Genomic DNA, 14965 nt, shown 5'->3' with positions numbered 1-14965 from the left:
TTAGAGAGGAAAATTGCTCTGCATTTATCATCGGAATACAGATAGATTATCTTGAAATGGAGACAGTTATTCTAAAAGTTATTTGTTATTTAAGATAGTTTAGAGACTTTTGAAAATCTAAAATTTAGCTGTTGGGGCTTCAGCTATGAGTTTGGGAGATGAATATCTCTGGCGCTATTCAGTCTTAGAGACGATTTATTAGTTTTAAAGACTAAAAAACCGTCTCTTGTCACTAGGAAAAAAATATGATTTTGTACTACTGTTAATTACTATAGTTAAAGAAAGAAAATAATAGCAAATGAAAATTAGTCACGGGTTTGCAAAGGTCACTAGCCGTTGTTTCTGCAGGTGTGGCCAAAACATTAACCAAGACCAAAATCATAGCAAATGTTTTGTCTATGGTTAAAAACCATGATGAATATTGATTAATCGTGGTAAAAATTTAAGATTTTGCTTCGTATTTATTAAACCGTGGCTAATAATATTGATTTTACCAAGGTTTTTAAGCTGTGGTCATTTGTAATGTAGCGAAAACTCAATTTCTTAATAGTGCGTAGTGCAACTAAATCAAATCTATGAATATGTCATCCATGCTCAAATATAAATTTGGCTACCCTAACTTTACCTCTAAATAATTTTACTCAATTAAGTATCGGAATACGACGTCTTGTGAATGTTGTTTTCAGGTAACTATTTTTGTGGGGTTATTCGTAGATTTTTGAGGGAACATCTATGTACTTGAACCTAAATGGAGATTATTTAAATTTAGAGGACTTAATCAAATTGCAACCCGAATGAACTTCATGCATGTACTGCAACATGTGGTTTGCAATAGATAGATAGATAGATAGATTGACGTTACACCACACATAATTTTGTTCCACAACTGAAAGGCACAAAGGTAGATAGATGATCACTAATTTGTCACTTCTTCACTTTTTCCTTTCGGCCATGAAAGCAATCGGCTTAAACTTGTAGGCTTTCCCTTTCGGGCCCATTAAAACGTCGGATCATTCTTCACTGATTTCCCACTATTGATAAGTTAGATTATGGATTTACTTTCACAGATTGAAAATTCTAAAATGGAAACAGAAAAATAAATGATGTATGTATGTAATTTTCAGGCATATACAGTATCCCTAAAACAAGGCATTGGTAATAGTTGCATATACGGAAAGAGAAAGAAGTGCAAAATAAAAAAATACCACTAGTTTCATACTATATATCCAAAATAATCTATAATACACTATTGACAAAGGGTAAATTACGTCGGACTATTCCCTTGGATTTTTGAAAAATTTTAAAAATATCGCATTGTAATTTAAAAAAATATAAATATCTTCATAAAATTAATGATATTTTAACAAATTCCCCTTTTAATGGGCTGTCACGAGGGGTATTTGTTAAAAAGACATTAATTTTAGAGTGTATTTGTAATTTTTCAAATAATGAGGAAGTATTTAAATTTATGACAAACCTCTGAAAACTCATTATAATTTATCTATTTATAAGACGAAAAATACTATTTCTCCTTATATTGAAGTTGCAATTTGTTCAAAGAGGGGGAGAAGCCGGGGAATTATAAAAATGGGGAAATTCTAGTTCGGATCTGGTTCGTCGAATCTGAACTAATTAAATGACAAGTGCAATATACTTATTGTGTGATTGATGTATAGTTCAGGGAAAGTGACCAATCACATAGTAAATATAATAAACTTACTCTACAATTGATTTGATTGGAAGAAACCTAGTTTTAACAAGAATTTTCCATAAAAATGGGAATGTACATGTTTATTGCAATTGGAGGAAGAAAAGGTAGGAACTACAGATAAAAAAGTGATTGAAATAATCAGACCATAGTGGTAAGAAGTCATGAAAAAAGCTTAACATGATATTGACATCTTTTCAATCAGACATATAACAAACTCAACCAGCCAGAGAGCCATATATCTTATTATATATTTCATATATCACTTAATTAATAACTGAATTTATGTCCTAATTGATATCTTCTTTAAGTGGTCTCATTCTAATGATACACTTCAACGTAATTTCAGGTATATATGCCTCAAGACTTAAATGCAACATGTCTTCTATATAAGAATACTAAAGTAAAAAGTTCCTACGGAAAAAGAAGGGAAAATGTCATATTTCTTCTCGTAATTTAGGGTCTTTTTATTTTTTATTCTATTAGTTCACTTTTGATCCAATAACTTTTAAAAAGTAGCACTTTTAGTCCCATAATACATGTTCGTTATATATTTTGACTAAATGTGTACGTGCTTAGCACGGGGCTATTAGAATTTTACACCTTTGGTCTCATATATTACGAGATTCTCACTTTTGATATCACAACTTTAAAAAAAATAGCATTTTTGATCCCATGTACTTAACGACCATATGACCTTTTCCATTAAATATCTAACAAAAAAGTGTCACGGACCAAAAGTGAGAATTCTATAACCAATGGAACCAAAAGTGTAAAGGCTCTAAGTTATAGGACGAAAAATGTCATTTTTCTAAAAAAGAACAAATTAATGCATTTCCTAAACTTGAGGAAAAAAAAATTGAAAAGAAAAGGCTACACGAACTTTTGATATGGAAGATAGTGATTTTCTCTTTTAAAACTTTAAGGATTATATTGCAACCGCTACTTATGATTTAATGAAAATTCTTTCCAGAGATACAAAGACCTCTTATTTCAATAACAACATTACAAATCTTGAAATACTGCTTACCAAAACATATTTTGAAACTCTCTCAAAAAATGATAAGAATTGGATAAATGCTTTGGTTGCTGGGACGCTAAAATGGCATAAGAAATTTGGTGATATCAAATACAACCGAGGAGGATTGTAGGGTTGCTACCAAAAGACACGACGACGGCTGGCCTAGAGAGGTGCTGATTGCACTGGTTCACGAAGGCTGTTGAGTAAGTGCAGTCATATAGTCAACCAGGGCACTTCTTCAGTTAAAACTGATAAGCCATCTGCATTGTTGCTTGCTTATGTTACGTAGACGATGACTGGGTGCAATAATCACCTTCCACGTCATTCGGACAAAATACAATTAAATTTCCTCTATAATGTTTACACCGATCGAGCCAAGGTATGGCGGCAACAGACGAGGGGCATGCTCAAGCAGGCGGAGCTAAGCAGGTCCACCAGGCGGTTGCTAGATGAACGCATGTGGCTTGCTCTTAAACCTACCATATTAGTGCATTTCTAAAGCATTTCAAGGTAAAACATATTCAACAAAGGAAATTTTCGTTCGGACCCGGTTCGGAAAAATTTGATGCACTTACCATATGATTGGTATACAGTTTAGGAAAAATAATTAATTATGGAATAAATGCTCTGTGATTGGATTGATTCAGCTGTACCAGGTCGGACAAGAATTTTCTATTCAACAAGGTGGCATGTAATCTTCTCTGCTTCTAACGTGAGATGGCAGATTTATGCTTTTTCATACACACTCCTGATCAGTTACAATATGGAAATGTGATCATTCACAATTTCATTATCTTTACAAACTCAAATTCAAGTGGTATCTATTGGGCATTAATTGTTCATTCACCCAAAATTGATTTTGAAAATTCAATCCGAAATCACCTACGTTTTATGCAGATTAAATTGTCTTTTAAGTTCATTAATTAGAACCCGCTCAAATTTTTGGTCAAAGTTAGGTAAATACCCCATTTTCTAACAATTCATCACATTGAATAGAAATTAATGCATGCGAATACGTAACTACTTGAGAGAATTTCATGTGGGAATTTATTGCACTAGGATAGATACAGTAAAACCTCTATAAATTAATACTCTATAAATTAATAAACTCTCTAAAATAATAAAATCCTCCGGTCCCGACTTGGGCCTTTGTAAAAAATCATCAAATTCGATAAGATAATAAAATAATAATTTTTCAGAAAATTCCTTTATAAATATTAGGTCCCATTAAAACTCTAAATTAATAATTCATAAATATTACAATTATAAATATTATGATAATTTACTAAAATATGAAATCTGTAATGCTTTACGCATTTGATCATTCATGGATGATTTTGCGATGCCTTTTAGATGAGAAGACATGGTTGGGTGTTATGAACTATTTTATTATCATATTGAGATTTATGTAGTATATGTTTCATTCATCATGCATGAATATATTTAATTGGTTATATTAGTTATTTAAGTGCAATGAATTAATATAAACATGTATATTTAAGTAATTCCAATGAATTGATACATGTGTCTATGAATATAATAGTTCATTGTTGCATGAATATAATCAATGAAACATATATGAATTTATTTATTTTCAATACATATGTACTAAATTTGCTGAATTTAAAAAGTCTCTCTTTTAATTAATAAAATATTAATTTATCGATAATTTAATATCTCTCTAAATTAATAAAATTTCATGGTCCCAAGGTTATTAATTTATAGAGGTTTTACTGTAGTTTGTAGTTTTGAACTCTTTTTAGAGGGATACTAATGAAATATCGGGGGAATTTTATTTTATCCATCACAAGCTAATGAAATATTTCCAATAAGTTAATTTAATTACATATTATGGTAATATTGTTACAGAAAATATGTAGAATTGTTTTATTATTATTTTTTAAAATATTGTCAGAAATTGTTGTAAATTTAAAATTTTTTACAAATTTGATTTCTGAAACTTATTATAAAAAAAAAATGTGACACAAAATTTGACCCAACTTGATTGTTTTGAACATAACATAGGTAATACCGAATTAAAGTTTTATGGGCTAGCTAGGTAATTGTCGGGTATATACGTATATATATAAGTAATCATTATGTATGTTTATTTGACATGATTGTCGATGTATATGGTAATACTAGCTCATATGACATCGTCAACAAATGGTTCGAAATCCACTAGAGTTACAGTACCGATTTAGGGGAAATTGCAGTTTTGGTTTTGTACGTTATACTTGTTTCACTTTTGATTTTATTTATTATAGAATTAGTATTTTTAATTTTTTAATTATTAAAAATTAGTATTTTTCATCTTAATTTAGTCTTTTATTTATAATTTAACAACATAGTTCATGTGCTTATAACACATTCCCATTAAGTATTTCTGGCTGGAGGGAAAATTGATCTGTCTACAGCTTGAGACTACTTTTGAAGGAAAATATAACTACGTACATTTGAGGAAAAAAAATAAATCTTTAAGAAAATTAGGGCAAGAAAAGGAGAATTTCTCTCTTCCCTCATAAAAATTAAATTTCATCCATTCCATATTTCTATAAGTTGAAGTCTAATAGAAGTAATATAAAGTATCATATATTCCATAAGTGAATCAAGCAGACTAAGTGGAGCATTTATATGCTACTGTGGAAAAAAAGATCAATTTTTCCTCAAATAAAAAACACTTAACAGACACGTGCTACGCACGTGATTTACGCTATTAAATTATAGATGAAAAAGTAGACAAGGATCAAAAGTGTTAATCTACTAATACATAAGAGAAGGCTTTTTTCTTTCACAAATAGTGATTATGACACTACTAAAAATGCTCTAATTCCATAATAAATAAACCAAAAATGAAATAAACCTAACTTTCGTAATTAAGATGTTATTTACCCTACCAATTTACCTATTGTAAACAGGTTGAATACTGTTGTTTCCAAGAAAACATCTACTAAACCTATCTATATGATTTTTAGGAATACGTGCATTTTTCTTCGGTAAAATACTAATAAACAAAAAATACTTCCTAAACAAACAAACATAATTTTTTTTTAAAAAATGCTCATTGTCTCACGTGTCGAGGATCTCATTGCCCTATTTTCTTTTATTTTAGACGATCACGTTGCTCTTTTGCTATATAGTAAATTATTTATTTATTAATTAATAATTTTTATAGAAGAACATATTGCATTTAACTCGATCTATAATTAATCTAAAAGTTTAAATCAAAAGAGCTTACCACAACCCAAGCATGAAAAATTGAGTCCTTCCTTCCTATAAATCCTCGATGCCTTGATTTTGGAATCAGTCAACATTTTGTATATATAAAAAGTTAAATGAAGATGTAGGTATTCTAGCTAGGGTTACAAGTCAACGCCCCTTGAGAACAAGGACGTCACCTTCCACAGAATCGCCCACCTCCTTTAAGTAGAGTGCATCTGCCTATCGAATCAAACCCCCTCTCCAAATCATTTTCCCTTTACGTTTCATCTTCCTCTTTATCACTAGCAAACTGACATGTTTGGACACGAGGGGAACGGGTTTTTCTTGGAACTCCAATATCCCCAATTCCCATCTACCCAGCTCGGGTACAGTAGCAACAACGCCAGCACCCGCTCTGTTGAGAATAATTTGGATAGCTACTACCCAGTACATCCATTGTCACCATGGGATTTTGAATCAGAAATCAGCGCTGTCAAGAAGGTGTTGGGCACTGATGATTTGCAGGTAACTCATTTTTATGGTGTTGACTGACCGCATTTTACCTTTCTGACAGCCACAAAACCCGTCAGGGTCAGGGCCAGGGTGTGTTATTCATTGTTTATTAGTGTTCTCACAGTAGGTAGGCCTGTTGCATTTGTTTTTTCATATTTATAAAACTTTTCGTCCATTCCATGCAACATTCATTCCAAGTCGAGAATGCAATTTCACGTCAAAATATAATTAGTTTCAAGAAATATTTGAAACCCTGTTTTCTTTTCGAATCATGATATTAGTACTTTTTCAGGGATAAATTAATTTCCCAACACAAATGCAACAGGTTGTAAACTCGGCACAGAAGGACCGGCGGTCAAATAGTCCGTTAGCGAGCGAGAGCAGCGCGACAGAGAGCACGAGCAGAGCGAGTCGATACAGTCCAGAGGAGAGAAAGGAACGAATAGAGAGATACAGAAGCAAAAGAAATCTCAGGAATTTCAACAAGAAGATCAAGGTTTAACTATATTGCAGTTTTTCATTTCTGACTACTACTCATGAAAAACGAAAATTGCGAAAACAAGGGCAGCTTTTCGAGTAGCAATTAACACCAACTAATCCCACTAAAATAATGGACTGGGGAGGCAGATATATAATCGGAAAATCATCATATTAGGCACTAGACTTTCCCTTTTTACGTTGGATTTCTATAAAAGTTACATGCCTAAAACATTCATACTATATCCTTTCAAAAAATAAATAAAGGTTCATACTATACATTGTTTTGGACTTTATAATAATATCTATTGCGTGTCTGTCACATTCTTAGCACTTTTTTTGTATAACTAATGACTTAATTTTCTCTTTCAAATTTTGTTATTAATTTAAGGGCAAATAAATTAATATATTTTGAGGTTAAGTCTAATTATCTAAGTATCCCAGTCCTTTACACCCCTTAAGGGGACTCCGTGTAATTTACAATTATAATTTCAGTGGATATACATATAAATTTTTTTTTTTAAAAAAAAAATACTATTTATGTAATTCAATATAATTTTAAGAGATATCGTAGTCACCTCTATTTTAATTAATCCTATACACCTTACATTGTACTTTTTGGCGATTAGTATGAATGTAGGAAGACTTTAGCAGACAGCCGACCACGCGTCAAGGGCAGATTTGCAAGAAATAATGAAATAGGGAAGGCACGCCAAACAGGCGCGGAGGAAGACGACGAGGACGAAGATAACTGGATCAGTATTCTTGATGCATTAATACCTTAAGAGTTCCATAAATTTTTTACCTAAGGAGCTGCAATTCAATCTACACGAAAGCTTCGGATTACTTATATAGCATTGTGAGAATTATAAAGGGCGAAATAGCTTATTCCCACTTCGCTGATTGTATTATGGTAATGCTTTTTCTACCTTTCCGAGGTACGCCAAAAAGTTACACTAATGTTAGATAATTATATTATAATGATATATTTATATGTAATAACTAGTTAATTATTTATGTAAATATATAATATTTATATACGTGAATGCAACAAATAAAAATTTTATTTATAAATATGATACTTTTGTATATAAACATGTATGATCTTTTTGTCCAAATATTCGATCGATTAGATAAAATTGAATTGGTAGGCCATTTTGATGTACCAAAATTTGGTATGATTCAATTCAATTTTATCGAACCAACACCCGTATATGCTTCTATTTTATTATATATAGATGAGTAAAATTTTTGATGCCACGCATAAGCTTTTCAATATTGGTACATTGAGGAATTAAGTTGTTGGAGAATTAGGAGAGTTTTGATATAGATGAGACAGACATGCATGAATTGGACCCTATTATGGTGGCAAAGCAAAACCCCACCAAGTGTCCAATACTTGTCCACTCCAAGCCCACTTTCCTTACTGATTGAGAAGTACTAAGTATTGGCTCCTTATCACAGCGAAATGCGGACAGTGTCCTCAGGAGCATCAAACCACTCCGGTATTATCAAATGTTTTTTTGTGAATATTAATGTTTGATTTGTACTTAATAGTTTTTTTAGAATACTTTTTTAAATTGTGAAAAAGTCTATATATCAAATAAAATATCATAATGTATAATGTGATTATATAAATAATAGAAAGGAAAACTTGTCACAAAGTTAGAAAATTTGTAGTAATTAATCAATGGAGAGTAATCCAGCCACCTGGGGGTGTCCTTAAATTTATGACTCTTATGTGTATACTATGAACGATTTTTCATGGTTTTAGGATAAAATTGTTTAGTTGGTAGCAATTTTTCCTCAGTTATTTAATGGAAAAAGTCACATACGCTACACACATGTCCATCAACTTTTTGGGTTGGAGTGTGACGCCTATGTACTTCTTTTCTGAAATAACTAATTAGAATACTGTTAAAGGATCAAAAGTGAAATTTTTTAAAACTTGTAAATGTTATTGCAAATCAAACATATGGACTGTTTTGGAGTGTTCGACTCCAAACAAAGCGGAGGTTTCTATTAATTTGAAATAATTTACTAAAAGATAACAATAATTTATATTCAATTAAAATATTAATATACATATAAAAGATAAGAAAGCGAATGCTTCCGTTAGTATTTTGTTAACTTATATAAAAAGACTCTTTATAAGATGGCTATTGTTTATGTTTCTCAAATCTACTTAATTTGTATTATGAATTATATATTACTATTTTCTTACTTAATTACAAAGGCTGAATATATATTAAATTAACAATAATCATAGTAAGTAAATAATGAATGTGTGTGATGCAATGATGAAATCTGCATTTTGCATCTGGAAGTTGGTTGGTGGTTATGATTCACTCCTCTTTATAATCGAATGGCTTTCATTATTTAATGTGTAAAATATGCTTCGCCTCCACCTCATATTCACTCTAATACATATATATATATATATATATATATTTAAGGGGTGAATTTGCAAAGGCCAAAAGTCATTGATCGGACATCCTCACCAACTGAGCTCTCCGTTATTAGTTTGGGATGGTCTTTGAAAAAATTCAAGTCTCCTATGGAGTTGCAATTAGTTTTAGTTTTATTGGTGAAATTGTGATCAATTTGGTTTGAACTCAGGACTCACTCATTTAACGAGGAGAGTGTTTGGCATTTTGGTGCTTTAAAAAATTGAAACTTTTGTTTGGTCCATTATATTTATAATTATTGTGATTTCAGGATTTTTTTTCACCAATAATTTAAAAATTGGCTAAAAAACTTGATGTGCAATTGTCAAGTGTGTCCTCAACTTTAACATGCACGTAACTTGCACATGTCGATTTCTCACAAATTTAGTATTTTTTGGTCTATTGTGTCATCAAATGGTAAATTATATTTTTGGTCCCATAAGTGGACCTGTTTCCAATTTTAATCCCACACTCAGGTCAATTCGCATATTTAGTCCTATATGTGGATTTTTTTTACAATTTTGGGACCAAAGGGGGGATCCGTTAAAAACTTAACAACATCTTTAATTTTTTAACGAAATCCCCCATTTGGTCCTGAAATTGAAAAAAAAATCCACATATGGGACTAAATGTGTAATTGGTCTGAGTGTGAGACTAAAATTGAAAACAGATCCATTTATGGGACCAAAAATGTAATTTACCTTATATATGACAAAATGTAGTTTCCTCATATAAAATTAGTCACAACAAAAGATATTTTTTTTGTAGTGACTCCAATTATAATATATTTTTATATTTGAACTATAAATGTTTTATATACTTTCTCAACTATACATATTTTAAAAATATAATATAAAATATATAATTCAATTTATATATAAAAATAAACCACAAAATAAAAATAAAAAAGGAGGATGTTGAAAGACGGAGGAATGATGGACCGAAAAAAGGAGGAGAAGTCACCAGATGAGGGGAGATTGAAGGTGGGTGATGGTGCAGAACTGAAGTTGGCTTTCAGAAGTTGTCAACTGGGAACTAAAGTGCGGTGGCCGCGAAGAAGACAAAAAAGTAGCAGAAGACCGGAGCGCAGGTTAGGAGATTGGTGAAAGAAAAAATGAAGATAACTCGCTGAAGGCTAAATGGTGGTGGGTGAGCTGTTAAAATACTCGTCATTGGATGGATTTTCCAATAGTCGTACACCAACGTCAAGAGGTGATCGAACGGTGGAAAAAAATGTGACAGAAGATCGAGGCGCTGATTAGGATTTTTTGAACAAAACAAATAGAGATGACTCACCGATGTCTAGGAGATTGGTGGTAGGTGGGGTATTAAAATACTCGTTGTTAGATGGGCTTTCCAATGGTGGTATGTTGGCGTCGAGAGGTGATCGAACGATGGAGATATGGGAGGACAAGGAAACTAAATTTAGAAATATACATATGGATACAAATATATATATATATATTTCAAACAATATATAATTTTTTATATATTAAAATAATATGTTTTTTGTCTCATAAGTGGATCTGTTTTCAATTTTAGTCCCACACTCAGGCCAATTGTACATTTAGTCCTATATGTGAAAATTTTTTTTCAATTTTAGGACCAAATGGGAGATTCCGTTAAAAAATTAAGGCTGCCATTAAATTTTTAACGGAATCCCTCCTATGGTCTCGAAATTGAAAAAAAAAATCCATATATGGGACCAAATGTGCGGATTGACCTGAGTGTGGGACTAAAATTGAAAACAGATCCACTTATGGGACCAAAAATGTAATTTACCCATCATCAAATCGCAAAATTTAAAGAAAAAATGGATAAAATTGACTAAATTAAACGACCAAAATACCAAACATCTATAATCGTAGGACTAAAATTGCAATAGAGCCTATTGTGATATTAATAAGTATTGGTATATGTTAATATTAATAAATAAATTTTACAATGTAAGTATAAGCTATTTATTTAAAAAAATTCCTCTTATCTAATTTGTTTTTGGAGTAATGTTAGCAAAGTACATAACTTGAAGGATAATACTTCACAACAAAGTAATATGTACCATATATTTTCTCTCTCTTGGTAGAAATATCTTTCCAAAAATATTCAAGAATGTCAAAAACATAAATGCGTCATTAGTGAGTTGACAAATGTTTTCTTTGGTCCTCTGGAATTCATCAATTTGGCAATTAAAAAGCATGTAAATATTATCAAAGCTGGTCGAAGTGAATTTTGTATTTGCTTCTAACGTGAGCCCAAGTTTCAACCAGATTGCAGTTGCCAACACCTTTTGTTCTAAATGTATTATTTTTTTTTAGTTATGCGAAATGGATATCTAATAAGGCTGAAATTATAATTTTTCTAAAAAATTTAACCCGAAAATTCTGGCCTTTTAGCAAAAGTTTGTTTTGGGTGACTTCAAGGTAAAAAGTATTAAATGAAATTGCTGTATCTATTGTCCCTACCCCAGAAAATTAAATCGACAAATTCATTAATTGTAGGGTAATACATGGAAATGGACATTTATACACACGTTCAAATTTAGTGGAAAAAAGGGGTCAAAGGAAACGGATCGAATCCCACGCAAGAAATCTCCAAATAAATTAAACCAAGGGTGAGGTATCTTGGATTTTATATTCAAAATTCTATTATATTTAACATATATATATATAAGGATTTCCTTAGATAATTTTATTATGTAATTTTATATATATAAACATGTACATATTAATAAAAATAGAAAATGCAATTACTGATATTTTGATTTAGTAGTTAAAATCAAAATTATATAAATATGATGTTTTGATATTTAAAATTATTATAATTGATGGAAGAAAGAGTGCAGAATTTATAGTGATATAGTATTGATCCAATTGGTAGTGTGGTGGGTAGAGAATTTCCCCCTACATGATGCCAAATCATTGGCATTTCGCTTAGTCCAATATGTAACGCATAAAATCGCACTACTACCACACTCTGAGAGGTCCTCCCTCCTCCTCTTTATCCCCCAAAACACACACTCATAAACCAACTTTTCTTCTATCTCAACCTCCCTCCCCACACACAACAACATACATGGCCTCCACTTGCATATCCAGCTGCGTCGAAGACGCCCGTGTGCCCGTCAGAGCAACGTATGTCAACCTCTACAAGTGGCCGGAATCCGACTTCGAGTTCGTCCGCTCCATGAGCTCTAAAGCGCGGAAAGACGGGCAGAATCCCATGTACGGCCACCCCAGGGTGGTGGACAGCTTCTCCTGCAGGCAGTTGTATTTGAGAAGCTACACTTTTTCCAGGGAGGAAGATCATAGGGATGAGAAGACCATAAAGTGCCTCGGCAGGGGGAGAGAGAAGCCGGCGGACGCTGGTTCTAGAAAGAGAAAGTCCGCCGGAGATGGTGGCGCGAGGAACTGCCCGGGGCGGAGGAAGGGTAAGTCGGTGCCTTGCTCCGCCTTGGCCTCCATTTTCCGGCGGCTGCTGTCGTGTACCACCAAGATCGATGTTGTCAATTGATGGTATATGTATATGGTGATGATATTCTTGTTTTCTGATTTTATGTTTTATTTTTACCTTTAATTTTCCGTCTTTTCTTTTTAATTTATATACAGGCCTTTGTTTGTTTTTTTTTTTTTAATTTCTTGCTAAAGTATATATATATAGATGAGGCTGTTTCAAAGGATTTGCATTTTATATATGTTAATATATGCTAGTATTGTTCTTATAACATTATGTTCTTGCTCGTGAAAAACTTTGATCTTGCCAACAGTGATTATTTCCTATATTATAAATTATTACGACTTAAAAATTATAATAAATTAATATTATCAATCATGGTCAAATTTATTGATGTAAAAATTTTTTTTTTTACCATAATTAATCAACATTTATCATGATTTTACTTATGGTAAGAACATTTACCATGATGCAGATTTGACACTTAATGCAAATTCCATTTTACTAGAAAAAAAAAAACATTGTCATAGTTTTTAGTTGTACATAATATTTTGATTTCGTTTGTAAAAATAATTATTAATGATTATTATGCGACTGTAATTAATTAATATATAATATTATACTAATTTTAGTTTTTAACAATGATAATTAATAAAAAAAAAAACTATATTTTTCTAATGGGTATGTATGCCAACACTTGCACATAATTGAGTTATTTTATGATGCATGAGAAAATGAATGTTGCTTAAGTAAAATTTATTGTGTCTTCTGCTAAATAATTAAATTAAGGAATAAATTATACTAGATTGCATACTTAATTTGTACACTATTTAGAAAATTATTTAAAAGATTAACAATATATATCAATAATTCTGCAAAAGTTTATAAAATTACTTGGCAACAAATCATAAATTGTGTAGTTCTAGTGCAATATGAAGATAATATATTTTTATTCACACAGAATATAAATGGTTAATAAATAATGTACAATTGACATACTAGGGTAAAGTATTTTTCTAGCAATTTTTTTTTAACACAATTATGGCAGGTGACGCTTTTAGTCTCATAAAACTCAAAATCACGTCTTTTTTGTTCCAGCAAATGTGATTTAGGGCCTTTTTATTCTTAAAATTACAACGTCTTTTTAGTCCCGGATAACACATTTTTAGTTCCAAAACCACAACACACATGACTTTTTAGGACTAAAACTAGGTGTTTATGAGTCTATGAAACTAAGAACGACACCTATTATAATTATGGTACCAAAATAAATTTTACCCTTGTTTTATCGAATTAAAGAAATATTTTACCATTGTTTCGTCAATACAACAAAAAAGTGTCAATTTCCTCTACTACTCAATATTTAATTAGATTTTTATCGTCAAATGGTATTGCATTATGATTTAATTACATAATTAAAAAAAATAAATACAGAACATGCATATTAAATCAGATATAAAATACTATATATATATAATCTTATTTTAATTGTAATAAAAAATTCAAACTGATCCAACGAAATGAGGGTTAGAATTACAAGAAAGTTTGATCGATTACTACATTTTTTAAGAAGGACGGCAACAAAGATGGTCATCCACGGTTTCAATTTTCAATTTCAAATCCTATTGATTTTTTTATTTTAATTAATTTATACATATTATTTGCACAAAAACTATAGCATTTATTTTATCGTAAATTACAGCTACTTCTCTTGGGATGTAGTATAACCACAGAAATTTTCTGATTGTTTGAAAAATTACAAATACTAGCTCCCATCAAATAAAAAATAATTATGTAGCTCCTAAATAATAAAATGGATGTTTCCGCTTTACCCTTGCTTAAAAATTTTAAGAGATAAGAAAAGATATTTGAAAAAATATTTAAAAACTGAGTGTGGTTAAAATGAATAATCCATAAGGAATATTAGTCCAAAAAAGTATTTTAGAAAGTTCTAATAATATATATAAAATTATAATTTATAATTCATGAATGGTATTTTGGTTAATTCATAATAAAAATAGGATGAAAATCTAACAAAGGCTAACGGAATGGACTCATTGTTAAACGGACATTAAAATCAAGGGATATTTATAATTTTTTAAAAAATAAAAAAATATTTATAATTATGCCAAATTTTAAGAGACATCA

The 14965-nt window shown here is 30.8% G+C and overlaps 2 protein-coding genes across 2 annotated transcripts; both read left to right on the top strand.

Annotated features, from left to right (window-relative positions):
• Nucleotides 1–6100: 6100 nt before the first annotated feature.
• Nucleotides 6101–7933, top strand: LOC105170862 (uncharacterized). Its single transcript, XM_088885404.1, has 3 exons — nucleotides 6101–6455; nucleotides 6769–6939; nucleotides 7550–7933. The coding sequence occupies exons 1-3, from the start codon at nucleotides 6246–6248 to the stop codon at nucleotides 7703–7705; spliced, it is 537 nt and encodes a 178-aa protein (XP_088741530.1). The 5' UTR covers nucleotides 6101–6245; the 3' UTR covers nucleotides 7706–7933.
• A 4336-nt stretch (nucleotides 7934–12269) lies between these two features.
• Nucleotides 12270–13040, top strand: LOC105170673 (uncharacterized). Its single transcript, XM_011091540.3, has one exon. The coding sequence runs from the start codon at nucleotides 12440–12442 to the stop codon at nucleotides 12875–12877; it is 438 nt and encodes a 145-aa protein (XP_011089842.1). The 5' UTR covers nucleotides 12270–12439; the 3' UTR covers nucleotides 12878–13040.
• The last annotated feature ends 1925 nt before the right edge of the window (nucleotides 13041–14965 follow it).

This window comes from Sesamum indicum, linkage group LG9 (assembly GCF_026168435.1).
Source record: "Sesamum indicum cultivar Baizhima isolate 11 linkage group LG9, ASM2616843v1, whole genome shotgun sequence".
Taxonomy (NCBI): Eukaryota; Viridiplantae; Streptophyta; class Magnoliopsida; order Lamiales; family Pedaliaceae; genus Sesamum; species Sesamum indicum.
Note: the sequence above shows the minus strand (reverse complement) of the source record. Positions and strands in the feature narration are given on the sequence as shown.